General features: G+C 41.5%; 1 protein-coding gene across 2 annotated transcripts in view; it reads right to left on the bottom strand.

Annotated features, from left to right (window-relative positions):
- The window catches only part of BCO1 (beta-carotene oxygenase 1), a 30281-nt gene extending 24423 nt beyond the window's left edge, over positions 1 to 5858 (bottom strand). Inside the window, exons 1-2 of one of the 2 annotated variants that reach the window (XM_083751286.1) lie at positions 5245 to 5858; positions 534 to 662 (exon numbers count right to left, since the gene is read on the bottom strand). In XM_083751286.1, coding sequence (XP_083607412.1) covers positions 534 to 662; positions 5245 to 5329 — 214 coding nt within the window. In that variant the 5' untranslated portion in view covers positions 5330 to 5858. Of the gene's footprint in view, positions 1 to 123; positions 196 to 533; positions 663 to 5244 lie in introns of those variants that run through there. The other variant, XM_083751287.1, reaches the window with a different exon arrangement.
- Between the last annotated feature and the right edge of the window lie 13169 nt (positions 5859 to 19027).

Here is a 19027-nt window from a genome sequence, read left to right as displayed (position 1 = left end):
ATTGGACAAAAGCCTTCTCTAGGTCAGCCCAACACTTCGCAAAACTGAATATTTTAAACCTGCAGAAAAGAGAAGGCTGGGCACAACCTTGTAGGCATTTGACAATGAGTTATTCAATTTTACCTGTATGGCATCTCAGGATGCCTCTGACTATAAGATCCGTGGCATTGTTTTAGTTGAAGATACCAAAATGGACTTTGAATAGATAAGGAAGGTGATACATGAAACCAGAGACAGTCAATAGGGTGCCCTCCATTAAATAATAATACTAATTAAACAACAATTATTATTATTATAATTATAAAATGGATTTTTGTACTGCTTCTGCCAACCCAGAAAATACCAAGATAGCTATGCCTTAAACTTATGCCAGAAAATACCAAGACAGCTTCACATAAAAAACCCCCCACAAAATTCAATAAGAAAAATAGATTTTAGTAAACAACAGTTACCAAAGGCAACAGGGAAAGCCTGGGTGGACAGATAGGTTTTTACTACTACTACTAATAGATATGCAATACAAACAAGCTTACCATTTTTAATTGTAAAACTGTGCAACAAAGCCATGCCGTCGAACCAGTGATTGTATTTACTTTCCCCGATTGTATGCATGCCTGGACCATTACGGAGAAGGATTCCCTCCATCCAGCTTGGGATCTCACCTGGAAAAGAAAGGGACTTTTTGCAGTAGGATATTTGTTTCTGCCTCAATGGAACTCCAGAAGTATTTCTGTTGAATGACCCCCAATCGCCTAGCCCTCACTCTTGCTAAATTAATATGACATGCTGAGATCAATTTTGCAATGTGTCAAAAGTGACAGGATGAAGGTTGTTTGGTGATTTTGGAAATGTAAGGATGCTACCAGGTGTGGGATGCATTAGGCAAAAAAGGTGTATTAAGTCAGTAGGGTGGCACCATCCCAATAAAGAAACCATTCAAAAACCCCATACTACTCAAACTTCTGTTTCTCCCAACTGTTAGGATGGACCTACAAACTGCATGTATTTCTGTAAGTATGTTTAGACACCCCTCCCCAACCATTCAGCCACTGGCAACACAGTCTGAAGTGGAAGATCACCAAAAGGGAGGCTTAACCCTTGAACCTATCTCATCCAGCTGCAGTCTGGGGAATAAAGCAGTTTGGCTGAGCAATTATCATGGATTACACAGATTTTTAGAGGGTAGGCCTATAATCTCTTCTATTTCTGATGTTTTGTTTGTGAGTGCCATTGTTTATATAGCCAAAGTGGCACCACCCACATGCAAGAGGGTGTCATCAGCAGAGTTGGAGAAGCCAGAACTTTGCAAGTGTAGCAAATAAATATTGAGAAATAACCCCAAGTGGGGGGCGGGGGGGCGGAGGAACTATCTAAAGCAGACCAATGAGAACTCAGCAGCCACAGAATGCTGACTGGTGGCTGCAAGGCAGGGGCCAGAAATGAAAAACTAGGGGGAAGAGAATGAAGTGGCTGGAATCCTGAACTGTTTGTTGTAGGTCCTACTTGTTACCATATTGGCCTGAATATAAGCCGCACTTTCCCCCCAAATTCTGACCATGAAAAGTTAAAGTGCGGCTCTATGGACTTTACATGTTTAGAGGCAGTGGTGGTGGACCATCCCTTACACAGAATTAAACCTGGAACCTTCTGTATGTGAAACAGAAACTACCTCTGTAGATTTAGCTGACACCAGGAGCGCTCCTCTTTACATCCTGCAATCTTCACTTGAGTGGCAAATGGGGAATTCTCTCTTATTGTAAAGACAATCACACTGTCTATTTAAATCCACCTATAACTTACGGTAGTTCTGTGTGTATCTGTAGAAGTGGATGTCAACACATTTCACAAAGGCACTGCACTCATGCTGATGTAAATCCCAGATGAGCCAAGTCACAGTAATAATGCCAGTGCTAGACTTATGACGCACTGACCATGGCAGAATTTATGACAGCAATATCTTCAAGCCATTGGTCATGTCAGAAAAAGGAAACCAGGATCCAAAGGCTCTGAAACTAGGCCAGTGAAACTCAAGGGAGCTTTAGATTATTCCCCTCCTTCGAAAACCCTCTTCCTCATGCCACATTGCCAAGTGCTTTTGAAAATGAAGGGAACTTGGCTGTTCAAAGGAACAAGTAAAGAAGGAAAATTATCCAAGGGAGCTCGCCTCTTCTTGGATCTCACTCAGCCAGCCTTCAGCAGCCTGGTGCCCTGCAGATTGTTCAGACTACAACTCCCAGCATTCCTCAGCAATACTACATATGCTTACTTATCCTGTCTGAGTCACAAACATTTCCAATGATGTCAGTCTCATAACTTGTGTGTCCCCCTAATTATTATTCCTTTTATAACTTGAGGCAACTTTTCTCTTACTTAACTATCCTTTGTGCCAAGATACGTTTGCCCTAATATTTAACCCAAATCAAGCTACCCTCTTACAACAGCAACATATTTCTTATAAAATGGCTTGATCTAATCCAGTATAAATGCCTTATGAAAGAGCTAGGTTTATCTAACATGCTTATTTGCATTACATGATGATTGACAGTGAAAGACGTGCAAATGCACACACACACTAAACAGGGAGACAGGAGGCAGGCAGGCAGAGAAGGTGCTTTTCTTCTGTTTTTATATGGGGATTTTAGCCACATGCATAAGGCATTGAGGCAAAGCTATGTACATAAGGCCAGACTTGATTCTCAGTAGCTTGATTTGCCGGAAGGCAGTTTAGTTCCTGTCCCTAGGGAAGGAATGAAGTCCAGACTGCAGGATATGTTGGTGTCTCAGGTTTGAAATGCCAAACTTAGCTTTATTCTTGTGAGAGTCCCTGATGTGGATTGGTGCTATGGTATGTGTGGCAGGGGTTGGTGGGGGAGCTAATACTTTCATGTCTTCAGCATGATTTGTGGTTGGTTCCTCCGTAATTTGGATTTTAAGAACTTGCATTAAACTAATTTAATTTGGTTTGATTTGTAATAATTTGGAAAATTATTTTTTTTAAAAAAAAATCAAAATGGCAATGCACAGTGGAAGTCAACCAAATCTTTTTAACCTGAATCTTTCACAGTGCTGATAGGTCTTGAACTTGTCTGGCTTTGAAGCTATTTTTGGATCTGGTATGCTAATGCAATGAACAATATTTCGTATTCCCTCATTAGTTGTTGGTTGTCGTTTTGAAGGAAAAATAGGAGAAGGCCTTTCTTTAGAACAATGAGATTTTATTTACTAAAGTAGCAAAATGTCTGTCATTATGATGGGTAGGATACAGGTGGAGGAATGCTTTGTGCATCATAAGGAATCCTGGTCATCTCAATGGGTTCACTTGCTGTGCACCCATGCTATGAGATTCCTGTTCATGTGCAATGTTGAAACAAGACTTTGCCCACACTGCAGTAATGGCCCAATGGTTCTCCACACACCTGAATCATTTGTTTAGGTTTAGAAAATCGATTTCTGGCAAATCAAGCTACTGAGAATCAAGTCTGGCCTTATCTACATAGCTTTGCCTCAACATCTGCATAGACTTCCTCTGGGATCATGCTAGAATCTGGCAGAATATTGGGAACACACTTTTAAATTTCCAAGCGTGCAAGCCACAACGAAAGATTGCAGTACAGTCACACCTCTTAAAAGCTTTAGGGTGCCAGCCAACCATGGCCACAAAGACTCTCCATTCCATCCCCACCTTCATTTTGTGTGCCCCCCACAACAGTCAACTTTCTGTGGATACTTTTGCTGGAAGGAGAGGTTAAGTTTTGGGGGGGTTTTGTTGTTGTTGTTTTTTTACTTCTGCAAAACTGTAGTTTCCTCTGAGGTTGCTTCTCTGTGAATCCAGTTTGGTTACAAACCTATTGGCACTTACCACCTGAGTTTGCTAAAAGAGAGAGCAACAAATCTATACTACATATTATTCTAATATAGGGTTGGGGAAACTTTCACCCATCAAACGTTGATGGAATGCACCTCCCATCATTCCTAACTATCTGCCAGGTTGCCTGAGGCTGGTTGGAGTTGTAGTCCAAAAAATATCTGAACAGACACAAGTTCCCTACACCTGTTGTCTAGTGTGTGTTGTTGGTTGTGTAAGCCAGTGCAGTGTAGCAGTTGGCAAACCATGATGGGACTGAGGGTTACATCTCCAACTCAGCCATGAATATCTCACTGGCCGTACTTGAGCCCCCCAACCAGTCTCTCTCTCTCTCTCTCTCTCTCTCTCTCTCTCTCTCTCTCTCTGTGTGTGTGTGTGTGTGTGTGTGTATACACAGCACACATTTAAATCACACTGAAAGCACATTACTTCCCCAAAGAATCTATGATTCTCTTAGCACAATGCGACCATTACTAGCATCTTTAACAAACTACAGTTCCCAGAATTCTTATATATCAGCCTCATCTACCTCTCAGGTTTGTTGTTAGACAAGGATCACAAGGTGGATGGGTGAATAATCATGTATGCTGCCCTGAACTTCTTGGAGGAGCTGAGTGGGGGTTTTTTTGGGGGGGAGGGGAATAAAGAAGTAAGTAAACAAAATGTAAGGAAGGAGAGATTTTTCGCTTCAATCTCCTCGCTAAACTTCCGCACATGCTTAAAACGTCCTTAGTTATTCCAGCGGGTATTTTAAGGTGATGAATTTTTATTTTGTGTGGTTTATTTCATGTACATTGCTTAGGTATATAAATGCCTTAGATAAATAAAACTAAGAAAAATGGAGCGTGGGGGGTGTAGCAATCTTTAGGTGCAAGCATTGAGGAAATGGTCAACTTGCTGACTAGGCAGATGAAAGCTCAGAGCGGCGAGGGGGAGGAAGAAGACGACGTTAAACCACCAGCAGGGAAAAGTGAAAGTACGACTCCCCTCCCCCTATTTAGCTCCGAGGAAACCAACCTGCCCCCAGCTGTTTTGGAAGTTTAAATGTATTTGGGCAAGTGTTACGCCACTTGTCCACCTCAGCCGGACTTTGAGGCTCAAGTCCAAGGGCAGTGAAGCCACATTCCCTCCCAGACGGTGAGAGGAAATGCACATAAACAGGAAGTGGGGAGAGAAATAATCTAATTTATCTGCGATCCCTAAACTGCAATCCGATATTTGTTTACTAGGAAGTGGACCCCATTCAGCTCAGGCAGACCTGCCTCTGAGTAAACACGTCTAGGAAAAAGAAGTCTTCTCTGGAGAAAGGCAGGAACACCCCCCCCCCCAAAAAAAAATCTGAGTTCCTTCGCAATTGGCTAGCTGCCTGTTGCACTTACCCTGCACTTCTGCTCGGAGGGGCTCCGGGTGCTCCTCTTTATTTCTGGCAAAAATCGCTTCCATCATCCCTACAGGTGCTGCCATCGTCCCAGCCGGAGTTACTGACGGTGCGATTTGCAGCTTTCCTTTCCCATCTAAGGCTTTGGAGAAGGAGGGGGGGACCCGCCGATTTTTCTGGTTATTTATATTTACGGGGTAAAAGGGTGAAGTCCGCCCCCAGCCGACTGCTAGTGGCTAAAGGGTGACCATGTGGTTTCTAAACGGCTGAGTATTAATCCGCAGGACTTTCTTTACTTTTCTGCTGAGCTTCACACTTTCTCCGCAAAGGCTAGTCCGCGCGCCCCGAAGTTGCGGGGTTTAGGATCACCTAGTTTGGAGGAGAGGAAATCCCTTCCAAATCGCCATCGGCTTCTCCTTAGCTTGGGAAGTTTGCTTCATTCGGCATGTCTTGTCTCCACTGCTTCGATATATAATAGATTACTACTTCTGCTATAATCATACTGTTATTTGGCAAGATTAATATACCACATAGTGGTTTACATAAAATGGTATTATTAATTGTTGTTATTATTAGACGTGTTAGTTGCTTGTTGCAAAAAGGTCTCCAAGTTACCTGCAACACGTTTAAAACAAATAAATATACATTATACCACAACAGCGGAACAAAACAAACCCCGTAACAGCCACAGGATGCTTTGGGAGTATATCAGTAACAAGTCCCTCCCCCAGCACCCCTTAGTCTTCTCTATGAAAAGCATTATTCAGAATAGCAATTTGCACCACCCACTAAGGAATATAATTACACAATGAAATTCAAAACAGTAACATTTGCACATATTCAAAATCCAATTAAAACTATGTAGTTTAATTGATTTAATTAAACTGATGAACTTGATCCAGGGATACCAGCTTTTCAAAGTTTGATAGTCATTGGCACCTCCAGCACCCCATGCCGTTACCTCTTAGCGCCTGCCTGGGTAATCCCACAGCACCACCAACTTTGGGAACCACTGCCTTGGTGTCTCAAAAGCCTTGGGGAGAAGTGTAAGCATTTTCCTAGCACTGGAACAATGCCAACGATGGTGGCAGCTGGAGGAGAGCATTCCACAGATAGAATAAAATCTAAGGGTCTGAGTATTATGTTCATATCAAGAGAGGCATATGAAATATCCATTTTAAAAATAGCAATAAAAACAGGTTTTTAAAAAAGCAGATTAAAATAATCAAAACATACCGTATATACTTGAGTATAAGCCGACTTTTTCAGCACATTTTTAATGCTTATATTCGAGTGAGGGTCCTTTTGGGCTGCTGCTTTGTCCTCCTCCTCCTTTGCTGCTGTTGGCGGAGGCGGCGGAGAAACGAGCAGCCCAAAAGCAGCCCTTTAGGGCTGCTTGTTCTTCCTCCGCCGCTGCTGCCACCAGCCTCTGGTGTGCTGAACTGGCTTATACTCGAGGCAATAAGTTTTCCCAGTTTTTTGTGGTAAAATTAGGTGCCTCAGCTTATACTCGGGTCGGCTTATACTCAAGTATATAAGGTAGATAAAAATAACAGTTTTAAATAAAAACAAAAATGTACAGAATTAAAGTACAGTGGTACCTCTGGTTACGTACTTAATTTGTTCCGGAGGTCCGTTCTTAACCTGAAACTGTTCTTAACCTGAAGCACCACTTTAGCTAATGGGGCCTCCTGCTGCTGCCATGCTGCCGCTCAATTTCTGTTCTCATCCTGAAGCAAAGTTCTTAACCCGAGGTAATATTTCTGGGTTAGTGGAGTCTGTAACCTGAAGTGTCTGTAACCCGAGGTACCACTGTACGCATCTGGGGACGCAAGTTTTTAGCAGCCATTTAAAAAGTAGTGTACAATGAAGTTACCTGCCTAATATTATTAGGCAGTGTATTCCAGAGAATAGGAACTGCCACACTAAAATATCAGTTGCTTGCACAGCAACCATTATTTTACACTTATAAAATGCCTGTTCTGCAGATCAAAGTGGTCAAGTGGGAAACCTGTGGATGCCCAGATGTTTCTCAACAACAACTCTAATAATTGGCCATGCTGGCCGGGGCTGATTGGACTTGGAGCCCCACAACATCTGGAGGACCCAGCCCTGCCTGGAGATGCCATGGACTTGGTACCTTCAGCACGCAAAGCAGATGCTCTACCACAACCCTACAGGTTTGGTATCAAGAACCTGGACATGGCCTTCAGCTGGCAGTACTGCAGCCACACATTTGACTGGCTCGTCCTCCCTAGTCTCTTGTGCTTTGGCTATTGCTCAAGTCTGGGGTCATGAGACCAGATCTGTTCTACAAGGAAGGGACCAGCCTAAGTGGGTGAAAACAGACAGTTATGGCAGGGAACAGGGAGCAGAGGGAGACGTAAGGGAAACTGAGGCAAATATGTGTACACTAACAACTTTTCAAAAATTGCACACTCCCCCCACATAGCCATCCAACAGCGATTTACCAGTAAGTTGTATCAGAAAATAGAAGATAGTCACAACAAAGGCTTTCAGATGATTTATAATAATAATATAATTTAATTTTGAATGCTAGTAAAAATAGCTCTTGTTGACTCTTACTCTCCCTTCTGAAACTTGAACTAGAATTAACTGGCAAGGAGAGAATTTGATAATAGTCGGGATCTATGCACCGAACGGAAATAAGACAGAATTCTTCAGAGTTTTAGAAGAAAAACTATTCGAATATGCGGATCAGAAAATCATCTTAATGGGTGACATGAATGGAGTGATTTCATCAGAAATGGATAGACTCAGGGAAGGAACAAGTAAAGATGGAAAACTACCAAAATCCTTTTTTGCGATGATAAAAAGTTGTAATTTGATAGACATATGGCGTTTCAAGCACCCATTAGATAAACAATTTACGTATTACTCCGAACCGAACCAGTCAATGTCTAGGATAGACCAGATCTGGATCTCGAGTGAGTTGACGGTAAGAACACAACAGATAGAAATCCAACCGAAAGTAATCTCTGACCACAACCCAATACAATTTGAACTAAGAGGCCTCGAAGAAAGAACTTTCAGATGGAGAATGAAAGATTACCTTTTAGATGACCAGAAAATAGTTGAAAAAGCACAGAAAAAGCTAAAAGAATATTTTGTAGATAATTGCAACAAAGGTACAAAGGCCAAAGTCGTGTGGGATGCCAGCAAGGCAGTAATGAGAGGATTTTTTATTCAACAAAATTCAATTAAGAATAAAAACAGAGAAAAAGGAATAAAAGAAATCTTGGAACAAATAATGGCCAACGAACAAAAACTAATTAAAAAACCAAACAATGGGAAGATAAAAGAAAAGATTAAAGCTCTACAAGCACAGTTTGCCATCATAATTAATAGAGAAGTTGAATGGAATATAAAGAAACTGAGACAAAAAAACTTTGAATTTGCGAATAAATCAGGAAAATGGCTTGCATGGCAAATAAAAAAAAGGAAAGAACAGAGCACAATAAACAAGATTATAGTAGAAGGAGAAGAGGTAACGAATCCGAAGGGAATCAGAAAGGGGTTTTTGGATTTCTACAGAAGACTTTACAAAAAAGGAGAAAGAAATAATCTGAGGAAGATAGAGAGATATTTAAGAGATAAAAAGGTGCAAAAGATCCCGACTAGGAATAAAGAGCAACTGAATACCCCAATTGAAATAGAGGAGATAAAAGAGGCGATTAAGGAATTAAAAAGGGGGAAAGCTCCAGGACCGGATGGATTCACCGCTTGCTACTATAAAGAAATGGAATCTATTCTAACAACGCCGCTGAAAGAAGTGATGAACAACATCCTAAGAGAAGGAGAAATCCCGGAAACATGGAAGGAGGCATTCATTACTTTTATCCCAAAACAGGACTCAGATCCAACCCAAGTCAAAAACTACAGGCCGATTTCACTTCTTAATTTAGACTACAAGATATTTGCTGCGATTCTAGCAAAAAGGATGAAAAAGACTTTATTAGAAATCATACACAAAGATCAGGCGGGCTTCCTGCCAAACAGACAGATGAAAGATAATATAAGAAATATAATCAATATGATGGAATATCTGTCTGTTAGGATTGATAAACAAGCTATAATGATGTTTGTTGATGCTGAAAAGGCATTCGACAACATATCATGGGACTTCATGCTGAGAAACCTGGAATACATGGAAATTGGAAAAGAGTTTTTTAATGGAATAAAAGCAATTTACACAGAACAAAAAGCCAAATTGATTATAAATAATGTAGTTACAGAAGAAATAAGGATACAAAAGGGAACAAGACAGGGATGCCCGCTCTCACCGCTACTTTTTATAACGGTATTAGAAGTGCTTTTGAATTCGATTAGACAAAATAAGGAAATTAAGGGGGTGACACTTGGCCAGAACGAATATAAGATCAAAGCGTTCGCAGACGACTTGGTAATAATGATTGAAGAGCCAATAAATACGGTAAAAGAGGTTCTGGAGGAAATGGAACAGTTTGGAAGTGTGACAGGTTTTAAATTAAATAGGGAAAAAACAAAAATGATAGTGAAGAATATGGATCAAGATCAAATAGAAATAATGCAACAACAAACACAAATAGAGGTGGTTAAGAAAGTGAAATACCTGGGAATATGGATAACTCCCAAAAATATAGACTTATTCAAGAACAATTACGAACCAGCGTGGAAGGAAATAAAAAGGGACATGGAGGTGTGGGGGAGGCTGAAATTGTCATTTTGGGGAAGGATCTCTACAATCAAAATGAATGTGCTCCCGAAGATATTATTTCTATTTCAGACTATCCCTATAATTAAGGGGAATAAGATCTTTAAAGAGTGGCAGAGAGCGATCTCTAGATACATCTGGCAGGGCAAAAAACCGAGAATTAAATTTAAATTATTAACAGACCTAAAAGAAAGAGGAGGCTTTGCCTTGCCGGATCTGAAACTGTATTACGAGGCATCATGTCTCTGCTGGGTGAAGGAGTGGATTAAGTTAGAGAATAACAAATTGTTGGACTTAGAGGGGTTCGATAATAAATTTGGATGGCATGCCTATCTATGGCAGGAGAAAAAGAGAGTCCACAAAGGCTTCGAGAACCACATCTTCCGAGGTCCCTTAATTGAGGTCTGGGATAGGTATAAAAATCTATTAGAACCTAGAACGCCACGTTGGCTATCGCCACTAGAAGTAATGGGTGTAAAGGGAATCAATATGAGAAGTAATTGGATAACATATGGTCAACTGTTATTTAAGGAGGGGGGAAAGTGGAAAATAAAACCGTATGAGCAGGTAAAAGAACATGTATACGATTGGCTGCACTACTTCCAAATAAATGAGATGTTTAAGAAAGACAGTAAAGAACGAGGCTTAGCGGATAAGGAATCGAATTTTCAAAGTGAGGTTATTGATAGTGATGGTAAAAATTTATCTAAAATGTATAAACTGTTGTTACATTGGAATTTAGAAGACGAAGAAGTTAAGTCGGTGATGATCAGCTGGGCCAGGGATGTGGGTCATAATATACAATTCGAAGAGTGGGAGAAACTGTGGAACGAAGGATTAAAATTCACTGCTTGTATGACGTTAAAAGAAAACATGATGAAGATGTTCTATAGATGGTACATGACGCCGGTGAAACTGGCAAAAATGTACAAGACATGCAATCGGTGTTGGAAATGCAGGGATAAAGAGGGCAGTTTCTTCCATTTGTGGTGGGACTGTAAGAAAGTGAAAGACTTCTGGGAGAAAATATACAATGAGTTAAAGAAGATCTTAAAATACACATTTACGAAAAAACCAGAAGTCTTTTTGTTGGGAATGGTAGGAAGCGAGATAAAAAGGGAAGACTGCAAATTCTTTAGATACGCAATCACAGCCGCAAGAGTGTTACTGGCCCAGGGCTGGAAACAGCAAGATATACCGACCATAGAAGAGTGGAGAATAAAATTATTAGATTACGCAGAGCTAGACAAATTGACAGGGAAGATCAGATACTTAAGAGACCAAAAATTCATCGAGAACTGGGGGAAATTTGTAGAATATCTGGAATGTTTAAGTGAAGGACAGATGACGCTTAAGGGATTTAAAGAAGCACTGTAAGAAAAGTAAGATGTATTGTCTAAAGAGAATAGGGGGGAAAAAGGAGATAAATAATGTCAATGCAAACTGGAGAAATGTGTAATCAAATCATGGCTACGAATGATTTACGGAACAGTTGAGGGAAGTCCAAAGGAGAAATAAGTAATGGAAAAGATGTGAAACTTATGCAAATTGTTTTGTTTTATTTGTGGATTTTTGTTTTGTTATTATTTACTTTTATTTCATTTGTGGATTAATAAAAATTATATGGGAAAAAAAGAAACTTGAACATCGCTAACTGTGAGGTTACATGCTCCACATGAAGACTCTGCACGACCCATTGCATGTCACAAAATCTCATGTGAATTAGACTTAGAAAATCAGAAGCTTATTAACCGCTGTCCCAAAATGTGTTTAAATCTCTCTTAATAACCAATTAAGCAATTAACATATGCGTCTGCTAGAACTAAATGGCAGTTTTTACTGAATAAGGCTCTTGCTGCATAAGTTTGAAACTAGGTCCAGGAATATTTTAGATCTGCAAAAAATTTTCCTCGGTTGTTGAAGGGCAGCACCACATATTATGTGAAAACCACAGGAGCCCTAATGCTGATCTTTTCCTTTGGCTGTAAAACCAAGGCTAGAAAGATATGTTACTGTGGAAAATGAGTAAGTGGAAGCATCTCTGCCTTTTACAGAGAATCCAGGCAAATTTACTGTTAGTCTGTTGCATTTCTGCACTTTCTGTGTTGTCCTCCTGCTTTTAATCACCCCCCCCCATAATCTGTGGCAATTAATCAATATGTAAGATACACTCACAACATCAGCCTCTCCAATATAAACAAAACACTATTTAGGCTTTCACAAGTTATAGAATTCTCTCCATGGGAAGCTGACAGACTTTCTCTTTCTTCCTAATTTTATATGGTGTTCGAATATATTTTTATTCCAGGGGCAGGGGTTCCTGGAATTTAGCACAGCTGTACGTCTTTTTTTTGTTATTTCTATGCAGTATTTTATTGTTATATTTTGGTTTTTGATGGAAGCTGCTTTTGGAAATTGATTTGAAAAGCAGAGTGCACTAGACATAATCAAAGCAAACAAGCAATGAACCTGGGACATTTTGCATGCCATGTTTGTGCTCCAGCATTAAGCTATCCATTGCATATTTCAAAGTGGAGCTATCAGGACCAGTCAGTGTCTATAACAGCCTAATCCCAAAAGCATATTGTCAGGGAACTGCCATCGGAGCCAGAGGGAGAGGGAGGGCTCCAGAGGGGTTCCGGAGAGCGTCCCGGGAGGGAGAGAAGAAGCCCATCTTCTGGGGAAGGAATTCAGCGTAGCACCAGTGGAGAAGGGGGACAGATGGGGGAATTGGCGAGGTGGCTCCATGACTCCTCGCCGGAGACCAGCGAGGAGAGCACGGGTCCTCCGCTGCCCACACCCTCCCTGTGCAGAAGGCTTCCACGCAGGGAGAGTAGGCGGCGACTAGGCGTCAAAGAGCTTCTTTGCTGAAAGAAGTTCAAGAAACGCCCACTGACGGGTTCTGCCAGCGATTGAGACAGCCACGGGTGAGTGGCGGTCCGGACAGAAAGGGTTCACCCAGGTAACCCAGCCAGGTGTGGCGTCGATTTACGCATGAGCAACCTCTAGAACCATTACACATATCCAGAGCATGGCAAAGAAAAGGAAAGCTGCCAAACTTTGGGTGCCAAAGGTGCACAGCCTTCTCCAGTGCAAAACACTGGTGATTGGATGATGGAATGGAAAATGGAGTATCCTGTTTGGAAATCTGAGCAGGAGTACTCCACACTGCGACATTTTACTGCAGGTCTTACTTGTTCTTTTCTTCTTCTGTTTATCATAGTCAACAGCAGTTGAATGACAACAGGTAATAGCTAGCTACCTTTGAACCTGCCATTTATCTCTGTTGCTGTATGGAGCAGAGGAGACTTAACTGTTTTAAACGTGGCTCTCTTATCAAGTGCACTTAAAACAAGCAAGCTTGATGCATATATGAATCTGCCTGGGCAGTGTGTTATGAGCCAGCAGATGCAACAGCAAAATTGGTAAGTTCAGAACATAGCAATATATTTACTGAATTGATTGGGAGTTGTTATCTCCTTGTGCCAGGAGATCCAAGGTTTAACCATTATCATTGTTAGAGATTGCCTTGCGGACGTGATATCTGTTGGCAATAAAGTAAAAGTGTATTTACCGGTAATAGCTGAGGGCTGATCCAAGGTTCCTGATTTTGCTGAGAGGTTTCTGTGTGTACGCTTAAGAACATCAGAAGACCCCTGCAGAACCAGGCCAAAGACTCATCTAGTCCAGCATCTTTTTCTCACAGGGGCCAAGCAGATGCCTATGGGGAGCCCGCCAGCAGGACCTGAATGCAACTCTCCCCATGTGTGATGCTGAACAAAGGCATTCAGGGCCATCCTGCCTTCCAGAGTGGAATGCTTGTACACACATAGGCTTTCTTCAAACCTTCAAACAAACCCATTTGAAGCCCTAGCTGCAGCCACTTTGCTCTCCAAGCATGTACTCATTCCACCCACAAGTGTCACCGGAACAGCTCTTTAGTAAACAAATCATATATTTATGAGGCTCAATAGACAGCTAAGCAACATTTATTTATTTATTTATTTATTTATGTATGTATGTATGTATGTATGTATGTTTGTATGTATGTATGTATGTATGTATTTGCATTTATATGTCACACTTTGAGGGTGTGTGTCTAGGACAGTGGTGTCCAAACTTTTTTCAAAAGAGGCCCAGATTTGATGAAGGGCCCTGAGGGCTGACCAAAGGGCCAATCAAAGTTGTTGACCTTTTTTTGGATTGAAGTTGAAGTTGTTGAGTTTTTTTTTTAGGATTTTACCCACAGGGGACAGATTAAACTGACTGGCGGGCCAGATTAGGCCCCTGAAACAGACTTTGGACATGCCTGGTCTAGGAGCTGGGACACCACTCAGCTATGAAGTTCACTAGGTGGGCTCAGGTCAGCCACAGTCTCCCAGCCTAACCCACCATTGCTAACTTTGGGTGCATGTACTGAGAATGTGTTGGTTTTTGTACCCAGTCAAGATAGCTTATCAAGGGAAGGTTTATTACATCTTACCAATTAAGATAAACACCTCAATAACCTTGTGACAGCACTAGCTGGAGCAGCTGACTCAGCTTATACAATACAGAAGAATGTATACTGTGAAATGAGCTTTGAGGAATCAAGGAAATCTCTTTGCCAGAAAAAGGGGACATGTTTCAGCACGGTGCCTTGGAAGTGGAGGGGAGGGGGGACATTTGGGTGAATGGGAACGTGTGAAAATGAAAACTGCTACTATCAGTCCCCTTGGCTGTCTGTACCTTTTCTGATCCTCTCCTTAGGCGGATGGATTAACCTAGTTTCCTTTTGGTTAGCTAACATGGAAAGCTGCCTTATAGTGAGTCAGTCCATTGGATCATTTAGCTCACTATTGTCTAGAATGAATAACACTGGTTCTTCAGGGTTTCAGACAGGACATTTCCAGCCCTGTCTGGAGATGCTGGAGAGTGAACCTGGGACCTTTTCTTTGTAAAGCAGGTGCTCTCTCACTGAGTCACAGTCTTTCCTCTCCAGTAGGAATCACCAAAGTGGTGCATTCCTTCTATTGTTCAACTCCCATCAGCCCAAGTCAACATGCCCAATGGTAAAGGATGATGGGAGTTGTAACTAAACATCATCTGGGGGGACGGGGGACCACAAATATTGCCCACTCCTGCATAGAGGGCTATAGGAAGCTGCCTTATATCAAGCTGGTTTTTCTAGCTCTGAACTGTCAACACTAGCACTGCAGGGGATTTTTACCTGCAAGGCTCAACCACTGAGCTCAGCCACTGAGCTATGACTGTTCTATAAGAAAGACAAGAGCAACAACTCTCATCAGCCTCTGCCAACATGCCCAACGTTCAGGGATGGTGTGGCTAATGGTTAGTGGAATAACAGAATTATAAAATCGTAGAGTTGGAAGTGACCCTGAAGGTCATCTAGCCCAAACTTCTGAAATGCAGTAATCTCAACTAAAGTATCCGTGACAGATGGCCATACCTCTGCTTAAAAACCTCCAAGGAAGGAGTGTCCACCACCTTCCAAGGGAGTTCATTCCACTGTCAAACAGTTCTTACCACCAGAAAGTACTTTCTGATGTTTCATTGGCATCTCTTTCCTTGTGACTTGTATCCATTGGTTCAGGTCCTATCCTCCAGAATTGGAGAAAACAAGCTTGCTCAACCCGCTGTGTGACAGCCCTTTAGATATCTGAAGGCTTTAGATATCATATTTCGTCTCAGTCTCTTCTTTACCAAGCTAAACATACCCAACTCCCCCATGAGGGTTTGTTTTCAGACTGTTGATCATCTTGGTCACCCTCTTCTGCACATGTTCCAGCTTGTTAATATCCTTCTTAAATTGTGCCCAGAACTAGACATAGTACTACATGTGGGTTCTGACCAAGGCAGAATAGAGCAGAACTATTACTTCCCTTTGTCCTGGATACTATACATTTGTTGATGCAGCCTAGAATAGAATTACCTGTTGTTAAGCTTGTGGTTGAGAGCTGGACCATAAAGAAGGCTGATCATTGAAGAATTGATGCTTTTGAATTATGGTGCTGAAGGAGACTCTTGAGAGTCCCATGGACTGCAAGAAGATCAAACATATCCATTCTTAAGGAAATCAGCCCTGAGTGCTCACTGGAAGGACAGATCGTGAAGTTGAGGCTCCAATACTTTGGCCACCTCATGAGAAGAGAAGACTCCCTGGAAAAGACCCTGATGTTGGGAAAGGTCACAAGAAGAAGGGGACGATAGAGGACGAGATGGTTGGACAGTGTTCTCGAAGCTACAAACATGAGTCTGACCAAACTGCGGGAGGCAGTGGAAGACAGGAGTGCCTGGCATGCTCTGGTCCATGGGGTCACGAAGAGTCGGACATGACTAAACGACTAAACAACAACAAGCTTGTGGTCTACGAAGACCACAGATCCTTTTCACATGTCCTAGTGGCAAGCCAGGTGTCTGCCATCTTATATGTATGCAGCTGGTTATTCCTGCCTAAATGTAAAACCTTACATTTGTCCCTACTGAAATTCATTTTGTTAGTTTTGGCCCAGTTCTTCAATTTGTTAAGGTCATCTTGAATCCTGATTCTGTCTTCTGCAGCATTAGTTACCTCTCCCAGCTTGGTGTCAGATTGATTAACATCCCCTCAATTCCTTCACTCAAGTCGTTTATAAAGATGTTGAATAACAACGAGCCCAGGACAGAACCCTGTGGCACCCCACTTGTCACTTTTTTCCAGGATTATGAGCATCCATTAATGAACGTTCTTGGGGTTCGGCCAGTCAAACAGCTACAAATCCACCTAACAGTTACCTTGTCCAGCCCACACTTTACCAGCTTCTCAGCAATACTATCATGAGGGATTTTGTCAAAAGCCATACTGAAATCAAGATACACTATGCCTACAGCATTCCCCTGATCCATCAAGTTAGTAACTCTACCAAAGAAATGAGATTCGTCTGCCACGAATGAGAAACCCATTCTGGGTCTTAGTAATCACAGCATCCTTTTCTAAGTGCTTACAAACCAATCGTTTAATTATCTGTTCTAGGACCTTATCTGGTATCAGCGTCAAGCTGGCCAGTTGGTAGTTACCTGGGTCTTCTTTCCCCCCTTTTTGAAGATGGAGACAACATTTGCCTGCCTCCAGGAACATATGGAACATATGGAGCTGCCTTAAACGGAGTCTGCCCAGGACTTCTTCCTTGACCAGGAGTGTTTCTCCTTTGTGTTTTTCACAACCTACATGATACACCAGGAGCTGACACAAAACATTTATGTATGCAAAGTGTGTGTTCTGCCACTGAGCTATGGCCCCTTCTGGCTAAGGGAACATAATGAAAAACATACCAGGAGTCCACCAGCTAAACAATGCATGCCTGTGTACTGTGATGTGACTTACAATATAATGCTTTACCTTAAAGTCCCTTTGTCCTCTTATGCCCTTTTGAGCTGGCTGGAACAGGGTGGCGTGAGACAGTCCTTCCATTGAGGGCAGTCTATACCATGAGCCAAGAGGCTGTAAAGTATAATAAGAACTTGTGGGGAATGAGGCACCGTCCTGGGACAATTTCTTTGGGACTATTTGGAGGAAATTATTTCAGAACAGCAGGTGTTATGTCCTGAAAAAAATGTTCATTCTGTGTAAGAGTCAACTCACGCAGTTGCATATCAAAGGGGGTGATTTCTTGAAAGGATAGGGACATATGCAATATGAAAAAAGTTGTGAATTCTTTGAGTATGGAAAGCTTCTTTTAGTTGTTGACTCCCAGAATCCATCATTTTATTTTTCCAGAATATCGTGGACATTTTGTCATTCCAGGATATTCTGAGAGGAAAATAGGATTTGCCACCAAAAAAAAAAAAGAGGCAGCACTGACTAATGGCCACCATTCTGCCTCTTCCCTAATTTTTGGTGCTCCAGTGATCATATATTCTAAATTTCGAAAGCTAGAGAAGAGAAGGAAAGCATGACTAACAGTGGACGTACCCATGCAAGCTCAATTAGGGTAGATTTAGGCTTCTGCAGAGTTAGATTCTGGGGTGCCTATGCAGCAGGCCTTGATTCCATCCCTCAGCAGACATTGCATTATGATAATAACAGAAGGCTGATCAAGCATTTAGCAGTCCCACCTAAGTTGCCAGCTGCGAAACTGATTAGGAGCAGCACAGCTATAAAGACATTATGAGAGCTTAGCATCACAGAAGCATGTTCTGTTAGGATGACAGGTCTGCTAAAAAGCATAACAACCACCAGGCTAGTTATCAAGGCAAGGTCAGAGTATTTATTGTAAATACCGGTACTTGCCAGTACCAGTATGTCAGAGGCTAAAAGCCATATAGCATGATACATTTCCTGTCTCAGTGTGAGTCCATCTTTTGAAAATAATCTTCTTTTTTACCAGTTATTGGTAATCAAAGCATCCTTTTCTAAGTGGTAAAGTACTTGCAACCAAGTAGAAACTGACAAATCTGCCAGTTTCAGTTCCTCTCAGTTTCTCATTTTCTAGTCTGAGGTTCAGTTGATCAAATTTCTGCATCGGTTAGTGTTGTTCCCCCTGCCCCAATTTCAGAAAACTATTCAAAAGCAAAGTTTTTATATATATATAAAAACAAAAAAACCCCACACAAACAAAAGCTGAATGTTGGGTTGACAACTGAATTTTATCCCTCTCCTTATGTGTTTGATGGACTTTCACGACGTCTTCAAAATAAATAAAATTGCAAACCAATGTGGAAATGTGGAAAACTGAAATTAATTGAGGGAAAAAACAAGAAACCAACATGGATGGATGCACTCTTCTCTAGTGCATGCCCTGGTTCACACACTGAATGGAAAAACACAACTCCAATGTTTCATTGCAGATACAGAATTTCTGATTATTATGGTGCACCAGCTTTCTGAGTTTCTAAATGGTTATTTTGAGGTTGAATGCCCAGCTGCTAAGGTACAATAGCTTCTTTTACAGGGTCCTTTATCTCTGGTTGCCATATGTCCAGTGGGTGTATATATCAAAGTAATCTTCTCTACTCACATGAAAGGCTATAAATTAAAGCCCACTGTGTATACCGTCTTTATTTGAACAATTGTACAATGGCCTGTCTCATA

Source organism: Podarcis gaigeae, assembly GCF_964106915.1.
Source record: "Podarcis gaigeae genome assembly, chromosome: 8".
Classification (NCBI taxonomy): Eukaryota; Metazoa; Chordata; class Lepidosauria; order Squamata; family Lacertidae; genus Podarcis; species Podarcis gaigeae.
This window is presented reverse-complemented; position numbering and strand designations above follow the sequence as displayed.